Source organism: Corvus kubaryi, unplaced genomic scaffold, assembly GCF_017639235.1.
Source record: "Corvus kubaryi isolate FWS band 111438036 unplaced genomic scaffold, C.kubaryi_AGA036_p1.0 37334, whole genome shotgun sequence".
In the NCBI taxonomy this organism is placed as follows: domain Eukaryota; kingdom Metazoa; phylum Chordata; class Aves; order Passeriformes; family Corvidae; genus Corvus; species Corvus kubaryi.
Window position 1 is genome coordinate 15638087 of NW_024581108.1, and position 23276 is coordinate 15661362.

General features: G+C 42.5%; 1 protein-coding gene across 18 annotated transcripts in view; it reads left to right on the forward strand.

The window, feature by feature from the left end:
• Nucleotides 1-23276, forward strand: part of PTPRF (protein tyrosine phosphatase receptor type F) — a 378495-nt gene that overhangs the window by 111920 nt on the left and 243299 nt on the right. For 17 of the 18 annotated variants that reach the window (XM_042030480.1, XM_042030494.1, XM_042030495.1 and 14 more), the window contains one exon: nt 18486-18647. In XM_042030480.1, coding sequence (XP_041886414.1) covers nt 18563-18647 — 85 coding nt within the window. In that variant the 5' untranslated portion in view covers nt 18486-18562. Of the gene's footprint in view, nt 1-7185; nt 7274-18485; nt 18648-23276 lie in introns of those variants that run through there. The other variant, XM_042030481.1, reaches the window with a different exon arrangement.

Genomic DNA, 23276 nt, shown 5'->3' on the forward strand with positions numbered 1-23276 from the left:
CCTTTCCTGAGATTTTATAACCCTGTGCTGCTGTCTCATAGCATAGACAAAATCTGGTCATCCAGTCTGGGAGGGCCCCAGGGAAGGAGCTTGTGAACTGTATTTTGAATGCAGTGAGTTAGTTTGTATCATCTACCTTTAGGTACGCATTTTCTTTTGTATACTTGATGACTTGGACAGTTGAAACTAAAAGCTCCCCTTGAAACAATATATTGAGAGATGAAAGTTTTGAACAAGGGCTCTGGCAGGTAGTTCTGAAACACAAGTGTAGTTTAAAGCTGTTCTAAAACAGCTGTAATGACAGTACTATCATATATTGCTGTCAGAGAAAAACACAATTTCTTCCTCTGTGGGGAGAGGGAAGTAGCTGGTTAACACCTACAAACTTACTTCCCGAGATTTACCTCTTAAGATGAAGTGCTAAGGAAAAATGTGAGGCTTTCTTATCAAATAGGCATTGTTAGCAGTATGTTACTTGCTTTGCTGCCAGGGTTAATGAGGTGACTGGAGGCCAAGTAAATGTAATGTATTCATAGGTAATGGTATTAAAAATGAAGCCTGAAAAGGCTGGCTGGCAGCCAGTCTGGGATCCCCCCATTTGTCACCATTCCACTTGGAGATAAGCTGTGAAGAGGAGCTTCTGTGAGAAATGGGAGGTGAGGCAAAAATGTTTAAAGTTGTAGCTTACTATTTAATTTCTAATCGCCACCAGGAGTGCTGGTGCCTGCTTGGTAGTTTATTAGGTAGTGTACTGTAAAGTTGTTTCAGCACAGGCAGCTGTGGTCTGTCAGAGTTGCACTTACCACTCACTTCCCACAGCTCATGGAAGCTGATGTCTAACTTGACCCACTATTTCTGCTGATCTTGAGTTGTGTATAACACTTCTCAGCAGAAAGACAAATTTATTATAAAATTGGATATGAAGTCTTACATAGCAGCCTGGTGCAAAACCTAGGTGGGGTGAATTTTATTAGTGTTCTTATCCATAAAAGTTAGTTCTAGAGATTGTAAAGGATGAGAACACTACTGTAGTGGATTTACGGTGTTTCATGAAAAAGATGCCTGCATCTAGAAACCATGATGTTAGAGTGGGGCTTTTAAATTATTACTTAGGCTGTTTTGCTATCCCACTCATTTATGAGGTGATGCTTTGTGTTTTTAATGTATGTTTTTGTTTTGATTCATTCTAGTTTCACAGCTATGGCCTTAAGTAATCGTTCTGAATAAAGCAAATCTGTTTTGGTTATGTCAGCAGGGCATTTAATGTCCACTCAACTGCTAATCATTCTTCAATTTGTGCAATTAGAATAAAGCTTGGGTCATAAGTGGTAGAAATATGAGCAGGTCTGATGCTGCTATGCTCTTGTCTGCTCTTAGTTTATGTGCTACGGAGGTGATTCTAGTCTGCTCCTGAGCCAGGGTGTATTTACTTCAGCTTAATTAAGCACCAGCCCTCCCAGTGCTTTGCCTCCTAGTGCAGTCAGTGATCTTGATTCATTGGTTGGTCTGGAAGAAGATAACAACCATGGCATAAAGGATGGGGTGTTTTTTCTTGCTGGTATGTGCTCATCACTGCTAAGTGCTTCCATTGATTACAGCAGCATGAACACAGCTGAAAACAACACGGTTGGTGGTTTCTAGGAATGCTTGTGCTACCTTTTACCAAGCCCTTGCCTTGTTGCTTGAGGACTTTATTTTGAAACAGAAGAGGAAATGTCAGGCAAACATGTGCTAATGCTTGTTGTAATTGGTGTTTGGAGGGGCTACGTGATGACTCCCCACGGTGATTTCCCAGCTGTACATACTGAGCATCCCTAGCAAGCAGGCTCTGGTTGCTCTTGGGGTGCACTGGAACCAGTCTGGAGAAGCAGAGCAGGTACAGGCACAACTGGGGTAGCTGGGTGGGTGAATGGAGGTGCAGATTGTGCTGCAGTGGTTGTATGTGTGTTGTGTCATGTCACGTTAGCCTGAACTTTGAAATGGCAGGTGAAAAGCTTCAGCTAATGCTCCTTTAATAATTAATTGATGTGAACAGGCACATCTTTGAGCCATTTTCATTTTATATGGTATGATAGACTTAATAGATTAGTGTCTTACTTAAGGGAAGGAAAGGCTGTACTTTCCTTGTCATTGACCAAGCTCTAATGGATCAGGCAGGCTGAAGTGCATGCACCCTCACAGGCACACAGCTCCCCTGCCATGCCACATGAAAAATGTCAGTCTCTCTTGAGTGCATCTGTTTACCTTGTTATGTGTTTGGACTGGACACACCACCATAGGCACTGCTGGAATAGAAATTAATTCTTGTAAAGGGCCAGTAAGCTAATTTAGGCCCCTTCTTTCTTAATCAACTTGGCTACCTCATGTTGTGCCTAATTGAGATTACAAATTGCATCCTCTCAACTGTCTTGGAATACACTTGAGCGTGAGGAAATGCGTGAGGAACGATAGCAAAGGGAGAGGAAATGCGGACGTAGGCAGTGATGTATGGGACCTCTGGGGCTAGACCTACTGGCAGTCAAATTGCTCATGTCGGCTTCCTGATTAGTCTGGTTGCCTTGATTAGGGCAGGGCATGCTCTCAACAAGGTCTTAAATGCTGCTGCAAAACGGCTTGGTTCTGCACCTGTTTAATCTAAGTAAGAATGGTGTATTTTTATTGAATTTAGTATGAAAATGAATGATACAGTGGCCTCTAGGGCACTCTTGTAATACGATTTTGTATATAAAAATGGCTTTTCTCTTCCCCATGTTTTTGTGAATGGACAGAGTAAAGACTGCCTTTTTCAAACTAGTGTTGAACTGAGAGTGTTTGCAGTTCGATCTTGTGGCTCCATCCATCTCCATCTCCCTTAGATACTATTAGTCTGAGATAACTTGGCACTGCTTGGCAACCTTTCATCTCCAGCGCACGTATGGCTGTCCCCGAGATGCAGCCATTGCTCTGAAAACACAGTGGAGTCAGAAAAAAAGCTTGAAAGTGCTTATTAATGGTTCCTTGGTTGTTTTGTAAATGGTGTCCCCCACAGGCAGGGTAAGAGAGCCCAGAAGTAACAGAGGTGCTCTCAGCAGGGGTTGTATCAAGCACATCACAAGGATTTTCTAGTAGCACCATGCTGGAGCTGGTCTGGTTCTGGCCACTGTTGTTTCTCACTGTTCTTCAGCTGTGTGAGCTGAGATGAAAGGGTTTGTTATCTGATACTTTCTCCAGAAGTTAATAAACGTAAAGGACATTTTGCATTCTCTCTGCCCCCTAGATTCAATTGCTTTGCTTGGAATGGTTCAGAAGACTTTGTGTAGTTCAGGATTCAAAGGCACTTGAATAAACTCAGGGTTTAATAAACAAAAGATGGATGAGATGGTTCACTGTTTTTCCCTGCACATTTGCCTAAGGCTTTCAGCTGTCCAGAAAAATGACAAACTACATCAAACAGAACCAGTTATTGGTAGCAGGGTGTTTTTTTTAATATTTCATTTCAAGAAAGTTGCTGCTAAGGTGTTTTCTATAGCTTCTGATACACTCTATTGGCAAAAAAAGTCAAAAAATCCTGTTTGAAAAGTCTGTGATGATAATCATGAATTTACAGAATGTCTCTTGATGGAAATCTTTCTATATTAATGCTAATTAGAAATGTTTTAAAGGTAACATTTAGTAATATTTTAGCACTGTCGCCTGTAGTAGGATTTTGACCTTTTCATTGCCCCTGTGAGTCTGGGTTATTAATCAGGGAAATTGCACATGAGACATGAGGAATGTCTGAGATAATTTACCAGATTCTGCAGGTCCTTTCTTGTGGACAAAAATATCTAAAACTTGGACTTCTTTAACTTGTAGAGGAGTCAAATTACAATAGTTGTACATGGTGTGTGCTTTAACTCTCAGCTTGCTAACAGCTCAAGAGATTGCTGGCTGCTCCGAAAGCTTGGAAGGATATGGATATGTGCTGTTACAAACTTGGAGGGGTTAAGAGGGCTTGTAGTTAATCCAAAATATAAAAATGCAGCAGCAGCAGAATTGCTTCAAGCTCTTTCAAAAGTCCTTTCAAGTTAAGATGACATTGCTTTTGGTTTAATATAATGAATTCACTAAAGCAAGAAGGCACTAGCTGTTCTGCTTGTTCTCGCTCTCTGGTGAGGAAAAGGGGGCTTATAGGATTCTCGTTTAGCTAAATAAAGTTTGACTTGCATGTAGTGTGATAAATTCAAGTAAAATGCTTTCAAAGATAAAGAGCCAAGTGTCTGCAGCTTTTGTGCCTCCAGTAATTTGCAAGCAGCTCTTTTGGACAGTTGATGGAAAAGGTTTTGGGGATGGTGGGCTTTCCCAGGGTACTTGATCTGTTGGAAAAAAATAATCAGCTTTGCCTGGTTCGTGCAAAGGACTGTTGGTAGTTATTCAGTCTTGGTCTAAATGATGGCTGCTGCCTCTGAGTCTGCTGTGCCTGTAGTTTCACTTGGCCTTCCACCTTCCTGGTGCGTCCTCCCTTCAGGCAGTGGTTTGATCAGCTTTTTCTTTCCTATTTGCACAGTGGAAAAATGAAGTCCTGCTGGCTCCACCTGTAGTGCTGGTGCTGCTGAGCAGCAAAGGCTCTGGAGGAGGCTGTGGGATGAGCGCTTGCAGGTTGAGTAGTGGAGTTTGCCAGGCCCTTGAAAGGGTGCCCTCCTCCCAGCCATGGTAGAGAGTCAGGATTGATCTTGTAGCTGAACACCAAACAGGACTTGGGGCACAGTCCTGCTGTGGATCCCGTCCTCGAAAAGGGGTCAGGACAGGCGTGTGGCAATGGTTAAATGGCTGGCAGTCAGTGGTGAACTTGGCAGTGACAGACACCGCAGTGTATCCAAAAGCTTTGTCAAATAATCAAAGGATATGGTTCTCCATGTTTGCTGGCAGAGAAAGGTACAGAGGGATGTTTGTATGTGTGAAGTCCTGACAGTTTATTTCGGCCCTTGGGAGATCTCTTCTTGCCTTTGCTCAAGAAGGGTTCCATTTGCCAGGGATGGTCACTTTGGTTCAGCTAGCACTGAGTTTTAAGTGGTTTTTAATGAACACTGTCAAGGAATAGGCATACTTTTATTTTGTATTTTTAATAGTTCTATCAAACAATGGATCAGTCTGGCTTCCTTAGGAGATGCCAAGTCGCAGGCACACTCATTTGGACAAAGGCAGATTGCCTTGGCTGTCTGAAGCTTGTAAGTCTTGGTGGAAGAGCAAGCCCAGAATACTTTATCACAATCTACACCACCATGACCCATGTTGTGAGGCTTTAGTGCTTCTGTGGGTAGGACAGAAGCACACCAGAGTGGTGAGGAATCTGCAGCACCTTAAGCAGCCTTATACTGCTGGTGTCCTCAGTGTGACCCAGAAGGTTAATCCATCAGGAATTATGTTGTCTGTGAGCTTGGAGGACAGAATAAGCTTTATTCTGAACAGCAGTGCTTCATGAGGGATAGCTATTCAAATTCCTTCATGTATTCTTTTTGAAAGGGCTGTACACAAGTTATTTCTCATAAACCACCTGCATGCATAAAGCACATTTTCTCTTGCCAGCATGTAGAGTTGGATGGCTGATCTAGCCGTGACAGTGCCTTGGGTACTTTGTTCTTTTGCTTAAAAAGCTGATCATTGATACTTTTCCAAATGTTTCTGTGTCTTTAATGTTAGTTCAAAATACCTAATGCATTGCTCCTGCAGACAGAGAGGATACCAGCTGCATCAGGCAAGTTCCTGTTCCTCCCCTACAGTCAGGAATGGCCTGTGTTCTTCATGGAAGAGGTTTGAGATTCATTTTCATTAGAAGACACTGAAAAAGTGGTAAAGGGAAAACTAAAAGATAGATCCATGAGTCTGTCTCAAAGCCCTTTTCAGAAACCTTCTCTACCCTCTGAAAAGAGAAAATTACCTTGTACATTGCATGTTATTTAGGCTGAGTTTTTTCCCTCACACTTCAACTCTCAAAGAACTTTTCTTTTTAAAGGATAAAATATGAAAATAAAATTTAAACCCAACCTGTCAGCAAAGGGCAATGCATTCTGAAATAAAGCCTCTGGGTTTTGAACCTTTGCTGGTTGACCCCTAAAATGCTGATCATGGGGTACTTCCGTGCTATAACTAGGTCTGGAACACTCAGTGGATGCTTACCAGGTAGAAAGACTTATGAGCCATGGAGTAAAGAAGCAAGATGCTTCCAAGAAGTTTCTGAGAGAGCATCCAGGTCGGTGGGGAATGTCCTGGAATTTTTAACATGAAACCTGTGGCTCTGTCTGCAGTATCAAACCTTTCTCCTGCTTGGAAGTGTTGGATGATTCTGAAAGATGAACGTGTTTTTTCAAGCAGCTGGCGGGCTGCTTTTACTGCAGGGCTTCTGTGTGAAGAAGAGAGACTTCTTCATTGCTCTGTCCTCAACCCATCCCATTTTGGGGTTTTTGCTATGTGAGATGGGTGAGAGCACTTGATTCTACTGGACCTGCTCTGACCTTCCCCATCAGTGACACAGTGTTGGCATGTGTCACTTCACAAGAACTTACACTGGTGGTGTGTGTGGCATGCCAGGAGCAGAGCTGCCCATTTCCTGACAAGGATCCACTGGTAGAGCAAGTCCTGTACTTGATGGGTAGTATTCCCTACACTTTCTAAAATTCAATGCTTTGATGGCAGAAATTGGTGAATGAGTGCATTCCAAGCATCGGCTGGCCTCCCTTCTGCAGTGTGCATACTAGCAGCTCCTTCTGCAGGACTGTCCTGACCTTGTTTATTTTGGACTTAGGCACCGTAAAATAGCTTGTTAATTGCTGCTCATTTAGAATTATAATTAGGTGTTACCAGATGAGTTCTGTAATACACAATTAAAATGTTATAAAAAATTTTGTGGCTTTTAATACTTCATTTATTGGTTAAAATTTAATTCAGAGTACACTGATTGCAAGCTCTCTGTGTATGTGCATAATTATTAAAACCCACAAGGGTAAAACCAAAGCAGGTTTGAGTGATGCAGAATCCATGCACTGCCTGGAGGTCAAGGAACCAGGGGTATGAGCTCTGGCATTGGATGACTTTGTCCTGCTTTTCTGTAGCCTGAATAAACATAGGACTGGCATGAACGTGGTGTTGTGTGCTCTTGCTGATTGGGCAAAACCACCCCTCTGCTCACACCTGGAGCAGGTCCACTTTAATGGGCTGGGCACGCAACTAGAAGTGATGGACACACAGCTGCAGACTTGGAGCACACAAACTTTCAGAGGGAATGTCATCAGAGCCACTTTGATGTATTAGTCTGCAGGTAAGAAAAAGCTTGGACATCTGGTGGCATTGCATATCCAAAAGTAAATGCTTAAAACTTGGACCACGTTCCCCATAAGTCGCTAAGAGCTTCAGAGCCATTTTTTGTTGGCAGCTGAGGAGTTGCTGTGCTGCTGTTAATTTGTTTGGATTTGATGAACAAGGTGCTGCATTTTATGTCGTTAGCCCCATGCCAGCATCAGCCATGTGGAGGAAAGAAGGGGCTGTTCCTCTTCTTGGAGCTGTACTTAACCTGGTCCTCCTTAAGCTTTCCTTTGTTTTTCATCAAGTGATGTAATGTCTTTCCCCTTTAGGATCTGTTCTGTTTTTCTGCTGGAAGCTTTTTTCCCTTCAGGATTTTATATTCTGGCAGCTAACAAAATTAAAATAGCTTTCCTCCTAAGTACGCTAAAACGTACATTGAATGTGATTTCAATGGCGCCAAGTATGCATTTCAGCACTCTAACGCACGAATGGATTGAAAAAACAGCTAGCAGTAATTTTCTTTCCTTAGGTTTTACTGAATAATATCCCAAGAAGCTGCACATTATGTATTACCTCTTTATGTGTTACTCAAGGTCATGTAAAGGTGGAGGCCTGGAAGGAAAGAGTGAACGATTTCAATAGCAAAGCTCAAAGTTGCTGCAGATGGCATATTGGATGTCTTATTTTTCAAAGGTCTTTCCATCTGCTATTGGCAGAAGTCTCCATTAGAAAAGGGCAGTTTTGTGTGAGGTACATAACTTGTTTTTTAGGTTGATCTTTTATTAGAATTCGGGTTTGTCTTGACTCAGACCATTAGCACAGGACCATTCTCCTGGTAAAGAGATTGCATAGAAGTTATAAGATCTGAGTTACATAGGAAATGCTCTCAAAGTTGGAGGAAGAGTAGCTTTTAAAGACCAAATTATAAAAAATCAAAAGGAAGCTACTGTCTTGTGGAAATAGAAGTCCTGTAGTGGTGAAATTTGTTTGTTTGCCTTTTTTCCTTTGAATGCTTTACTTAAGGTTGAATTGCAAAACTTACATTTTTTAGAGCCGTAGGATGTGATGGAGGACCAAGAGGTGAAGAACATCCCGTATCTCTCTATCTGTGCTATGTGAGTGCTGTGCTGAATGTGAGAACTGATCTCTCCTCCTGCCTCTCCAGTGCAGAAATAACAAAGGCACTGGAAGTAGCTACATAACTGCCATGCACTGAATACCCTCGGTTAGCAAAGCATGCCTTTTCTAGTAGTCAGAAAATTGTTGGTTATAAAAAGCAAAGTCATACATAATCTGTGATAAATTTAGTGTGGATTTTATGGTGGATGAGGAGGGTCCGTGGGAGGTTCAGGATCACGCAAGATGCAAGGAGCAGCAAGTGCTGTGTAGGGGTGGTGATGTATCCAACTCACCTGAGAGGTAATAATGTTTACTTTGGCTTTATGTTTTGGATTTCTTTCAGGGTTGGCAAAGGCGATTATTATAGCTTCATTAAGATGTGCAGAGTATTGTTAGCCTTCCCAGCTTTTCTCATCTTTCTAATCCGAAGCAGATGAGGTTGTGCATCCTTGATAGGGTGTCAGGCAGCACGGATCCACAGCCATGTGGAGCCTTCCTATCTGCTGCCTCTTAAGTGCTTAGCACTTAGTGTGGTCCCCACATAAGAATTTACTTGCAGAGTGAGAGTGTGGAAGCAGATTTTGGCCTGTTTGAAAAGTCCTGGCATTTGCTTTGTGGCGTGAAAGATGGAAGATGGCTGGTCCGTCCAGAAAGTGTTGGATTTGCTGCAGCCTTGACGCAGCTGTTATCTCAGTCCCTCTGGACAGGAAACAAGTAGGAAACTACTGCTTTGATCTAACAAACAAAGAAGATTTGAAAATATATTAATTGATTTTCTTCCATCAAACGGTTTTGAACACACAGCCTTAGATCTGAGACAAAATCTGATGTGTATATGTTTTATGTGTCTTATTGTACAGAATGTGATGCAAAAAACCTGAATTTAATTTTTAGCCTGAAGTGCTACTGAAGGAGAGAAGTAGTTTGGAATAAAAAATTAGGAATAGAAATCTTTATATTAAGAGTTAAGATTGACTTGCTACCATTAATTTAGGATTTGACAATTTGCAGACCTTTGGTTTCTTCATTTTCAATAAGCATTATATTACACCTAGGGCTTTTTTAAATTTACATTTCTTTAATATGGCTTGGGTGCTGTGTTGTATATGCCACCTCAGAGGTGGTTTTCTTTTGGTGAAGCAAAGCTAGGGGATCTTAGTAGAAGGAAAAAATAAAAAGGAGTAATCATAAATTTAGCATCTTATTACAATAAGCTTGATTGCATCTTGGTTTCTTTAGAGGTTACAGAAACAGTTTTCATTTTCATACAGAAGGCAATTGCATGAAAGTTGTGCTTTCATAGTTCCTGCTTATTAGTTGCGGAGGGAATTTCTGGGTGCTGTCTTCAAAATGCCAAAATGCCTCCAGAGCCAGCGAACTGCAGGATGCTGGGGGCGTTCTGCATGGAGAGAATTCAGTTTAATAAATGTAATAAGTCCGTTTACCCTACTGGGCTCTGTTAACTACCTGCATATAAACTGAGCATACATAATGTTTGGGCAAAGGTTATAGAAGCAGTTTGAAGGAAAGGCTAGCTCCAGAGCACACTGAAACAGCAGCTATTCTTATTTTAGCCCTCAGTAACACACACAATAATGGGGTTCAAGCAGTATCTGTGGCTGAGACAGTAATAACAACTATGATATAATTAACTTCAAAGCCCTTTAGGAGAGAATAATTCCAAAATCTAGCATTGAAAATGTTCATAGTTTCACAAGATGAGAATTACAGGAAGTTTAATTGGATACATAAACCCTCCAGCAGGGCGTAAGTTGTCTCCTAAATGATAGCATTAGGAAGAAGGCAGCCCCATGGCAGCCTGCTCTGTCTTCTCCTGCACAGGTTAGTGTTGGCTGACAGGGGCTGGCTGGGATGGACGGGGATCCCATCTGATGGAGCCGTGCTGCTCCTCAGCTGGTGGTGCCCGTGTCTAGAAAGGATGGCAGCCAAGATGTATTTGAGAACTTGGCACTTTGTGTGTGCTTGGTGGACCTGTGGAAAAGGATTATTGTCTCTGTAAGCAGGATCAAAGCAGTAAGTCCTTTTTTACTCAATTGCCACGTGTGACAGTGGCTGCGAGACAGTGGGTGGGGGGTTTGTCACCAGCATGTGTGTTCTTTCCAGAGCCTGGCTTAAAATAGCTGCAGGCACAAGTAGTTGCTCAGGATTATTTAATCACTCATGTCTTTGTCAAGCTGCCTGGTGCATCATCAAGGTTGAAGGTGTTTGTGGGCTCCTCACATACGTCTTTGTGAGTGGCCATGACTGTGGTGGATGTGGGGCATGAATACATCAAGCTCAGAGGGGACAAGAAGATTAAAGTGTTGAGAATGATGGTAAACTTCAGAAAGGGTAGCTTACAAGAAAGTGAACAAGTTACTCAAAGCATCCTTAATATTATGATGGGAAAAAGTAAAAGTAGAAAAGAAAAAGGGAGGGTGCAAGGAGGGAGTGAATCAGTTCCCTGATGTGGTTTGAAATCAATAGAGGAACATAAGAAAGCAAGCTGGGAAAAGCAGTTAAATTAGCAAGCAGTTAGCTGGGAGTAATTCACTCTAGGTAGGTGGCAGGCTTGAGAAGCTGTTTGAGATGAAAATTTGGAAACCCAACTCCCATTTATCAGTAGTAGAGTATATAAAGTATAATGAGTATAAAAGGAAAATTGAAAGATTCAAGGTGGGCTTTGAAGAACTGCTGACTATACATAGAAGATAAATAATTTAGGCAAATCAGTGCCATTGTCTTGTGTGAAAATTTGTCTTGGTGGATGATAGGAGGTTAAGGAAGAGGAATGAAATTATTACTTTGCATCAGTTTTTAACCACTGAAAATGTTGTAGAAGACTTGGTACTAGTATTGTGCCCAGTATTTCTAAATATAAAAGCTAAGCAAATTCCAGAAATTGAGGTCTTGGCAAAAGCAGATTTAGAATAAGCTGTTAATCTGGAAGGCATTAAGTGAGCAGACACCAATAGTATGCTATGATACATAAAACATAACTGAACTTCCAGCAAAAGTAAGGGATTTTTTGTTAAAAAGAAAAACTTCCCCCCGCCCCCCCGAAGAAAGTTCTTTATGTACCTTGTACTCTGGTTGAAGCAAAAATTACTGAGAAAATAACACAATATCTGAAGATCACATTCTCACAGGGTCCGACTTTGATGGATTCTGCAAAGGAAAATTTCTAGAAGTTGCTCAAAATCTCCAAGCCAGAGAAAAGGCTTGCTCAGATTCTGGGAGGTCTCTGAAAAATTTTGACGCTGAGGCCTCTAAGGAAGCTGAGTAGATACGTGGATAGAGTAAAAGCATTCTTACAAAGAGGAAACTGATTTAATTTTGAACTAGAATTGATTCAGGATTTAGTTTGGCTTCAAGCCGTTAGACACCGTGCAAATCCTTGAAGGGATGGAAGGACAGATTATCTCTCATCTGGTCAGTCATTTGCATTCTTGCTGTTTTGATTAAAATTAGATCTGGTGCTCAGTGGATGTTAGGTCTGCTCTGCCTTGCATGTTCTTCTGTCAGTCTGAGAGATGCAGAAGCAGCGTGTTTGGCACTGCTGGAGCCAGATGCAGGAGTAACAGGACCACAGCTGTACAGTCAATGGCACTCAGCTGTGGTGTGTTGTAAGCAGCAAGCCCAGAAGGACTGCGTTTCTCAGCTCTCCCTCTCTTTAGTTTAGAACCACCTGTCTGCACCCTGAATGTGCAGAACTTAATGCCCTGGAGTTGGGTTTAGAGGAGGGGACTTAGTACCTTGTGATTTTAGTCCTTCCACTGTTTTCTGTTGTGCTGAATTCAGTCAAGCCTGTTCTGGCACAGTCATTTGTATTAGGAATATACTGTCACGTGTACAGTAATTTGTAGTAAAAGCACGGAAATTCTTGCTTTGTGGAAATGTCTGACTCATGAGCACAATTCTTCACATTAGTGGAGTTTGCTGATAGTTAAGGAATAGGTGAATTCTATTATTTTTTGTGGGACTTTCTACTGCCTTGGATCTGTAATTCATGCATCTGGGTGCACTGCTGGGCCTATTCTGTAAATGTAGGAGACCTCTTTTGGAAGGCCAATATGCAATAGTTTACTTCTTTTAAGGAGACTTTATGGCAGGCATTAGGAGCCTTTATGCTTGGGTAGGGTGATCTACAGCAATCTGTGCTTAGTGCTCACTGTGAGTGATAGCTGGGCTTGTGAGGCTCAAGGCTGATCTATATTTTAAGTGGATGTTTTAACTTATCTCCATAGTTATTTAACGGGGCCCTTCATAATCCTTGTTCCAGTGGAAAAATTCCTCTTTCTTATCTAGTATTGTCTGCAGGCAATGACACCTTCAGAAATTAATGTCTTCAGAACCAATGTAGCCAATAAAGCTGACAGGAATATTCAAGCTGTGCTTGTATTCTGCTTAAAAGTGGCTCTGCTCCTCTGCTTGGGTGAAGTTGGGATTACATGTTCAGAATCACAGTGACCTGTAGCTGGGCCAGCTTGTGCTTAACGCTTCTCAGTTTTTCATGCTTTATCAAAATAAGGGGAATCTTTTTAAAGTACTTTTGAGTTGTTCTTGCTGTTACATATATTGCTCCATACCAATCTGCCTGTGTTAGTTTGTTGGTTTGTTTTGGTGTTTTTTCCCAGATTATGGGATGTTTTGGGTTTTCTTTTTGTTTTTTTCCTACCCCATTTTTATTTTCTTTCCAAACAGATGATGAAACATTTTCCTTCTGGGAAAAATACTTCTGGGGAGGGGTGTGTTTCCCTTTTTTCTTTTGACTGTTTGCTGAGAATATTCAACATAAGCTTTCTTTTGCTTTGTCTCATTCTCACAGTTATGTGCCCATGGCTAATTATACTCCTCCACTCCTTTCTTGCTGTTTTGTATCCTTCACGTACTTACAGATAGCTATCAAATCCTTAGCCAGTCTGTCTAGTGTATGTGACTTGACAGAGATTTTTATCCTTCCTGGTTCTTGAATTGCTTTGCTCATCCTTTCTCTCCAGATGGTTTGAGAGTCTTGTAACTGAGAGCACCACACTGATGCTCTGGGCCTGCTCACACCTGGGTCCTGGAGTTGGTACCTTTGCTTGTGTGGCAGTCTCTTTAGCTTTTGGCCTTTTTACTGTATTGCAAGTTCATAGGAAGTTCCTCCCTAAATCTATTCTAGTGTTGCCATCGTTGCCATCTTCATATATCTCCCCACTGAATCTCTCTAATACATTCCCTGCATGTGGGAGTTCGGAGTGAAATGAGACTCATTTTGTCTTTTTTGGCCATATTGCTGTACTCCCCAAGTCTCTTTATATTATATTTCTCACAGAAAAGCACAAAGAAATCTATGCTAAAGGAATACTAATGTAGCGAAGTGAAACATTCAAAAGTCATTAGCTTGTGTGTAACTGTGCTTCCACAACTTTTAATGTGTGCAGTATGATGATCTTGAGTTATATGGTGTGTCGTGGTTTTCCTGTTCCTCCTCCTGAGCACAGATGAGGCATTATGTACAGAGCGAAGCAGCTGAGCCGTAGCCAGTTATTGTTCTCACTTTTAACAGAATAAAGAGCTGCCTTAATGCTCTGTGTGGCACATGATCGCCATCGCTGGTGTGGCACCCCAGAGTTGATCAGGTGGTGTTGTGTTGATTGGCTCCCTCTGGAGCACTGGTTTCCCTTCAGGTACTTGTGTATAATATAAAGTAGCGGGTAGGGGTCCAGGAGGCAAATTTAATTGTGTTGCACATGCAGTAGTGCTGGGAGAAGCTGATGTAGTTTCAGCTCTGTCTTTACCATCGTCTGGGTGGTGCCCAGTTGGTATTTTCTGACCTGTGTCCTTGGGCTTACCTCAAGAATGCTCAGGAAGTTTCTACCTTGAAAAACAAACACAATTGTTTCAGGTTCCTTTTTGAAAAGACACTGTTACATCTCCAGGTCAGATAAGGACATTGCTTATGCACTGGGCTCACCTTCCTACCCTGTAAGTTTCTCCAGAGTCTCTTTATTGTGTTTCACAGCAAAGGCAGTGTCAATACTCACACACGCAACGAAACCTGGCAGTTCTGTGGATGTACAAGGGTTCCTGGAGGGAACTTTTTGTGCTGACTTCTTAGATTGTTTGGGTTGCAAAGTAGCTTAACCTAAAAAGTGATTTTAGTGCAGTATTTTTGTCCCTGGTTTGGAATGGGCAGGCTTGCTTTGGGGATGCTTTTCTTCACTGTGCCAGTCTTGGCTGGTGGCTCACGTGACACTTGTTTCGGTTCAGTTTATCTTACAGAAGAGTTCATAGAGGACATAAGCTATTCAGTGCTGGTTTGAAATTCCTCTTGACTCTTCAAAGTTGACTGCTTTTTCTAATCTCTTCGCTGTCTCCTGTGAGACGTACTCATTGCCAGAATTTCTTAGTACCATATGAGCTGTTGGTATTCTTGGCTCTGTTTTAAATGAGTCCAGCTTTTTCTGCCTGCCTGAAAGAATCAAACCATGTAGGTTTCAAAAAACGTCCTCAAGACCGCCTCTTTTCCATCCACCTGCCCCGCAGCAAAAACTGATATATTTAAATGAAGAATGCTAGTTTTTTCTTCTGCTTTCCCGCTTTCTAGTCTTCTGCCAAACTACCTCACGGGAGCTCTGACACTGAGTTTGGAGCAGAGGCAGGAGTTTAGCTTGCTAAACTCAAAGCTGTTTTTACAAAGCCATCTGGAGTGCTTAGCCTCAGCCTAATTTTGGGTTATGTAGTCTAGAGTTTATAATATTGCCAGGACCAGATGCAGAAGGAGAAATGAGAATGTACGTGTGTTTTTGAAAAACCTTCTTGTACAGTGTCTGGGCTCCCAAATGCAGTATTAGTTGTGAGATGCTGGTCAAAGCAGAGAGATTAAGTGAGGCCTTCAAATGATGGGACTACAGTCGTCTGGTGTGCAGTAGATCAGTCCAGATGGAAGAGAGAGCAGCCTGAAGAGGCATGAGGTTGCTGGGGAAAAGACACATAAAGACTTGTAGGAGCATTATTTGGTCAGTTGCTGTTGTAGTTGATTTTGCCAAAGCAATACTGACTTTGTATTTGTTCAGCTTGTTACCAAAATCTACCAAAATCATCTGGTTTTTAGCTACTTTTCATCCAAGCTGCCTTCTGCCCCAGGAAAGGAATCATTTAGCATTGGTTCAAGATTGCTGTTCAACACTGTCAGAGTAACACTGGCCCTTGTAAGGGTTAACTGAGCTTCAGCTGTCACCCTTGCTTTGAGTATTGGGTTTTCTTGTTGTGAGAGAGCATCATCCCTTCTGAAAAATGGGAAAGCTGAACCACTGGGAGAAGCTTTTTAATATTTTCACTTTCAAAAGAGAATGACAGCTACTGAGATTTATAAAATTTTAAAGCATTCCAATTTAAAGGTCTTTAATTATTGAATACAGACAACTTTTCCATAGGCAGAGCAGCCATGGAAAGAGGAAGTGGCAAATTTTGATCCTGTTAAAGGCCAAAGGTGGTCTATTAACTTTGGACGGATAGACAGCAGTCTGGCATAAGAAAATCTGGCTTTTCTACCAGATGGTAAATTATGTAGAGCACTAAACAGTTGAAAAAGATCAAGTCTATGAAGCGTCTGGTAGGGTATCTGACAATTCATCAGTTTTGCATGGTGCATGCTGGTATGTATCTCATGGGCTGGAGAGGAAAGTTATAAATCTGTTGAAACTGGAGAGAAGCTTGATCACATTTGCTGAAAGAAGAGAGAAATCAAGAGACAGACCTATTCTTTAACGGAGGGTTTTGTGTTCCTGAGAGTTACTTCTGAATGAGGGCTGTGGAGGTGCCATTGACACAACTCTGAGCAATCTGCGCTCGAGATGCACCGTTAGATGAGGCACTTTTGTTGTTAATGGAAGTGAATGAAAGAGGAAAGGCTCTCTGAAAGCTATTCACCCCCAGTGTGGTCTGACAAATACTAAGATGTTTCCGCACTACCTGTAAAACTCGTTCACTGTCCTTATCTTAGAGAGTTCGACACATCATTAGTTTTGACACAGTAATTTCAAACCTTGGTGTTCCCAACCTCTCCCCAGGAAGTGTAGCCTCTTAGGATTCTGGCTGCTGTTGAGCCAGATGTAATGCTGCTTAAAGTGCTTCAGTGGGTTCCCTTCTCCAGGCAGCACAAATTAGCCCTGTACATGCAGTATTTAGAAACATAATCATCCCTCTTGATCCAGGCATTTCTTCCCATTCCTGTGTGGGCCATATCTGGGGAGCTGGCTAACGCTGGGCCAACTGCTTGGGGACTGAACAGAGTTTCTCGTTGGAATAGCACTTATGCAGCTATAGAGATACAACTACCTGTCTCTGTCTTTGCTATGTAAGACGTGTTAATGGTGCTTTTAGTAATCCTTTGGTGAGAGATGAGTGAGGATAGGGAAGTTGGAGGGCAGCAAAGATAACTGAGTGTGTGGCTGGTACAAAGAGCCTCTTCTGCAGTATTCGCAGTCTTGCTGCTGAACTTAGTTAGATTTATGCCTTCTCATTGAGACAATAAAAACAGGATGAGATGATCAGTATTCTCTCTGCATCTAGGTTAGAACTAGGTTATTTTGTAAAATATTTTCAGATGTCTTGGCTGCAGAAGATGTTGCATAAATAAAGATTTCTCTGTGTTGTGCAATATTATAACGTGAAAAGATTTACTGTGCAAATACAGTAACAGAATGGAGAAGAATCATGGTCTCCTGTTTGTTAGTACTATGCAATGTAAATATTTGCCAAGGTAGATTCTCTTGAGATTTCTTGTGGATTTCCCTAGGCACGATCATTGCTGGCATTCTTTGAGCACTGTGTTTTTGTCAGAAGTAGACGTGTTTGTGACTTGTGATACTTCCATCAAAAGCTCAGCGGTTTCCAAAAAAACAATACACTTCCAAACCTAGCAAAATTCAAAAATATCTTTGTTAGAGCTGTCTTGAAGGTGTTTTTGAAATGTCTGCTAGCATAAGAGTGGTGCGTTGGGCCACACACAGTGTGCGCAGCTGCAGATACTTTGCTTCAAGGATACTCACGAGGTCCACTCAGGCTGGCATATGCCAGCATGAGATCTTTTCACTAATGATACTGTGTTGGTAAATTTGGTAACTTTTGCAGCTTTGTGGAGAATTACACCAACCTTTAAATAACTCTTGGGCTTGCATTGAGATGCCTGGCATTGAAAGTGTGAGCCCCTGTGACTGCTGAGTGTGATCACTGAGGGCATGGGGCTTGCTAGCTCCTTTAAAGTCTGTCTTAACAGGTAGACCTTAGACTTCGAGGTGAAAGTACAATGAGTATATTCTCGTTAAAAGATAGAAAAGGCAGATACACAGAAATTGTATTCTTTTAAATACCTGCCTTTTTCTGGTTGGTTTTCAAGGAATTTTCTGTATTTCAATATTCAAGCAGATGCCCAAGCTAAGGCAATTTGCAAGATAATTTGCTTTATTTTGGAGAAAGAATATCCACTCATAAATCCTTTTAGGTAGTCATCCTCTCCATTTTGGAGAGTTTCGAGCTGACATGTTTGCTTTGGGTAAAGCTTCTCTTTATAGACACTTTCCTTAATAACATTCTGCTGTGACTCTGGTAGCCCTGTGAGCTGACAGCTGATCCAATTCAGCTTCTGTTTCTTCTGCTTGAACCCGTTGAGACTTGTCTGGTGTACACCAGCCCAGCTGGATGGTCCAGGCTATGCTTTACATGCAATTTGATCACAAACCTCCCTGCATATGCAGTCAAACATGTCTGTCTAGGGCACATGGGAAGAGAGTTACAAGAGCTTAAGACTGCTTCATGTATGTAATGTGCAGCTTTGGAACTATTTGTTGTGAACAACAGCAACTAAAGGATGCATTAATGGTCCATAAACCAGACTGTACATGAGGGTAAACTTGGAGATGGGTGCATTTATGCCTCCTGACCCTTGAAATCAGCTTATTGAATTTGGAGGCGTGTATGGTGCTCTACTGCTCATGCAAGGAAGATAGTTAAATTTCTCTTTAAAAGTATCTGTAATGATGTTTTTGCAATGCAGTTTGGTATACTAGCAGTTAATCTGTGTTTCATAATAATTTTCCTTTTTTTCCTCTTTTGGTTTGCAGGAGTAAGTCTGTGTCTGTAACACTGGATGTACTGACCACTTGCCTCAGACTGAAGAGGACTTGCTCTACTTTGGAATATGGTGCCTAACTTCTGCATCCCAGTACTCACTGTGCCAGCAGCCATCTTCTGCTGCTTGATGCTGCCTTTTGTGAGAGCGGACAGTAAGTGACATTTGGTTTTGGAAAGCCTGAATGCCTTGCAAATTTCTTTCCAGAAATATTAAACCTTCTTGGTTTGTACGGGAAACACTGAGGGCTAAGAGACAACTTCCCCCCTCCCCCCCAGTCTTTTATTTCCCAGTGTGCGCATTGCAGATGAACAGGGTATGTGTGAAGGGGCACGAGTAGAACTAAAAAGACTGACAAAATTTATTCAAGTGCTGGAAGAATTTCTGTAGTAGCTGCAAGATCAAAACCTGACAGTTTGATTTCTAACACGTACAGATGAGTAAAGAAAATTGGGGGCGGAGGAAGAAAGAAGTATTGGGGTCACAGTAATCCCTGTTACTTCTTCCTTGTTCTTTTGCCAGCTCTTGTAATTTGTGTAGCACTGAGACATCTCTCCTGAGTCAGCAGGCGGTTGCTGTTGGAGAAAGCTGTTGGGGAAGAGGGTGTGAGTTCTTACCTTCTGGTGTAGCTCTCTTACACCTATATTTCAGCAGAATTGGAGTACAGTGTTTCCTTGTGGTCATACTTTAAGCTGTTGTGTCCTTGCTGTTGTCCTGGTAGTCCCATAGAGCTGCTGTGAGTGGCTTTAATTAGCCCCATCCAGCCAAGGGAAATGTGCACAAAACGCTGTTGTGGACAGAAAGGAGCAGAGAAGCATGGCTGATGGTAGCCTACTAAAAACACCTTACAGTAGGAATGTCTTATGGAATGGGTTATGCAGACAGCAGGAACCCTCGTGGCTTTGGCTTTTTGCATAATCTTGGGGTGTGTATTTGTTAGGCAGTCCCCAAGTATTTGTGCAGCCTCTCTCCCTTTTTTTTTTTTAACCTGTACCCAGATTTTCGGTGTCCAAATGGCTGCACATTCATCATGGTCTCTGGCTGTTGTGAATACTTCTTGTCTCCGAAAGTACCAGGAGCTCCTGGGATGCTTGAGTTGAAACCCAGGTGACCATGATGCACCTCCTGAGCTGCCAGCGGTTATGTCTTTCTCACTGCAGCTTTAGTCACCAGGCTTATAACTTGATGTAATTTTGTGAAAGTTGAAGGAGATCTTGATTCATGTTGGTAGGAACCTGGCTGAATGTAGAAAACAGACTGGGGGGTCCTAAATGTCCTTAACTGAAAGGAAGGACTAAATTTAGAGAAGATGAAGTGAAGAGTGACGGAGGGATGTGAAGAAACATACAAATTCACTTCTTTTGTTGTCATTAGGGATGACTTGCATAGAGAGCAGATGAATGTGGGTCTGTATGAGTCTGAGCTGTCCAGTTAAACTGGGGGCAGCAGCTGTCTCCTTCCTCAGCTTACTCTGCTGTCTGCTGGTGCTGTTGAAAAGTGCTTATTCAGATCACTTTACATCTGCACATTGTAGCCCATTTTGGAATCTGGCATAGAGAAATACTTGTTTAGTGTTCTGAGGTGTATAAAAATTCCCCGAAAGTTATTACTGGCTCCTTCAAAGGAGAGAAGCATCATTCACATCACAGCTGTGCAGAAGCTGGTGGAGCTTGAGGTGTCCTAGGACATTTCTTGGCCTGAGGATAACTTGTGGTAGAGGTGATTTGCTAATTTTGTGGAATACTTCCACATGCTTAAATGTAACAAAATTGGCTGTTCCTGTGTGGTGTCTCAGGTGTGGAACACTTCTGTGTTGAGGAACAAGTTTATCTGTATGTGTGCCTTTTTCTCTGGTGCAGACTGACTCTGAATTACTTTTTCTTAATCTGGAAGGCAGCTCTGGAGGGCACTGACCTTTTAACCACCACAGCCACCATGGATTAATCAAGGGTTTCCTAGGATGGAAAATGTTGCTCTGTGTATTTTAGCAATTTAGAGGTTTTCTCTCATGTGACCCACTGAATCTTGCCACCAACCCTCAGAGGCTAGGAGCTGTGTGAAAGGACCTGTCTGCTCTGTGCCTCTGCAGGGGTAAAATGTCACCCCCAAACCCTGCATTTGACATGACCTGCCATCAGTGATGCAGACAAGTGATGCTTTAGTGAATCTGGCATTGGAGAGTCTTGGTTCAGGACAGTAGTGGAGGGCAAGGGGAAGGTATGACAATGTATGGACACCTGAGCTTCCAGTAGAAGCTAGAGAGGGATGCTGTGAAAGGAGCACCCCATGTGCACACTCCTCAGTTTTTTTTGGTCCCTGTACCATCCTGTTGGCTTCAGTGAAAGAGCATTTATTTACACTGATAAGGGCTGTTCCCAAGAAATGACTCTGATTCTCTTTTCCCCATTGCAGTGCTGCTTGGAGTCAGTGGAGGGATGGGCAGGCTCTGTATCTCCAAAGCATTCCTGCATTTCCCCCACTAAAAGCAACTGGATAATGGGAGCAGGGTTGTCCCTGGAGTTTCTGGAGTCAGTCCCCAAATAGCTTTTTATAGGAGCAGGGAAGGATGGCTGGAGATGGGCTGTGCTGCATCCCTGGCAGCCGTGTGGTGCCTGGCTGGGTGCTCAGGGAGCACCTACGACTGGGGCTTCCCTGCCTTCCCCACCTGCTGTTGCTGTAACACATCTCAGCATTGCTGCTGTAGCTTCCTGACAATTAAGGCAGCTGGCAGAAGGCTAGATGTTAATGCCTGAGATAAAGCAGGTTGAGTGTGTACTGCCTGGCGGAATTACCGCCGGGCTGTGCTGGTGCCTCCCCTGAAACTGAGTTCGCGGGAGCTGTGAAAAATGTCAGCAATGAGGAGTGGAAGGAGCATCTAAGGGTTAAACTGAGTGGCAGAGTGTCAAAAAAAGAGGGGCTCACTAGGTGCCTCTGTGGCAGCAGGAGGGGAGGGGTGGCTTCCTGGCCGCTCTGGTGCAGTGCTGGGAGGAGAAGGTGAGTGGGAAGGGGCACATGCGCATGAGCAGTGGATACAGAAGTGCTAATTTGGCAGAAAGCTCTTTCAAATCCTCCCCAGCTTTTACAGACTGCAATAAGAAATTATTAAATTTTCTCTGTGATCTGACTGTGTTTCTGTCAGGGTGACCCTAATTCCATTAGAGCAGCTCGGAGCTGATTCAGGATGGCTGTTTTACCCATTCTCTCTCAGCTTGCTTGTGTGGGTTTTTTTTATACACTCTGTACTTCCCTGTCTGTCAGCTTTTGATTGTACATGGGAAAAATGGCTTTGCAGATTTCAGTTAATGTTCAGAGCAATTGTAAACTAAAAGATGCTTTTTTTCAGCTTTTGAAAATGTGTCATTTATTCTAATAAAATAAAAAAACTACCAAAAATCCCCTCTCAAAACAAAATGCAGAGAAAATGGGGAAAAATCAATAATGTCATGACAAATCATCAGCACTGTCTTCTGTTGTTGTCTTGGTTTTTTAAAAATTAGGCTTTGTTTTTGAGTTCTGGGCACAGGTTCCATTAGCCAAAGGAAGAGACTGGGTGACCCATCCTAGACCCATTCTAACCACAGTGTATTTTGGTTTGTCTTGCACAGAATTTCAAAGGGCTTAAGGAATTAAACCACTTCAAAAGTGACCTTGTAGAAGGAAAGAACTAAGGCAGAATAAGGCCAACTACCTGTGAATTGATACCTGGTAAACAAATAATTTGCACCTTTTGATTTCTAAAGGTAGAGCAAACTTGGCTTTTATTTGAGGGGGTAGATGAAATGTGCCTCAATGAGCTGGTGTGGTCAAGGCAGGGCTCTGGCTCCCACCACCTCTGGCCAGAAAGGACCCCGAGTCTGAAGTGTCTCAAGGCTGCTCTGCCCCTGAAAGAAAGAGCTGCTTTATATCTGAAAGATGTGCATCTTGTACATGGGAGGTTTTTCTGTGTGGGTTTTTTTTGTTTTTAATCAAAGTTTCTTGGATGCTAATTGAATCATGGAGACACATTAAAAAGTAAAATAGAAAGGTAGGATGCTCATGCTTGTGATGGTTGGGAAAAGAAAGAGTACTAAGATGGCTTTTCTAGATATGGTGATGTCTAAGAATAGTAAGATGGCCCTTTCTAGCTTCAGGTGAGTTCTGTTGTGCCAGGGATTTTGCACTGTACCTGAAGTGCTGTCTGGAGATTTTGGGTGGAAGAGCACTGGAGGGAACATCTGTTATGGTGCTTGGTTCTCCTTGTCCCCTAACTCTGTTGTATGCCCTTACTGTTTTGTGCTCCCAAGACCAGCTTGGCTTGTTTTGACTCTCTGATTCAGCTCTGCTGCCTTAGCTTCATAACCTGAATGATGCCTCAACAACAGCTCAACCCCAAAGAGAGCTGATCCAGGTCACCCTGAGGGACAGACTTGCTGTTGTGCAAGCCTGGAAAATGGCCACTTTGCAGAGCTGGGCAGAGGGATCCCATCCCAAAAGCTGGACGTGAGGCTTCTCCGCTGCTGCCTTGCATCAGTTTCTGTTTCCAGCTTTCCTGTTTGTATGCCTGTCCCTAAACACTGCATGTAGTGATTATGTGTAATTGATGAGATTGGATCCAGGTATTGCAGCACAAGTAAATATTAATTTTCTGCAATTCTACCTTCACTAGCTTGACATGCTCCATCAGAAAGAAGAACATGGAAAATACTGTTTAGGAAAACCCCTGTACCTGAGGCATTGAGGTGGCATCATTAAGGGACAGGTTGAAATATTAACCACAGTTATTGTGCAGTGTTTATTTTTGGTG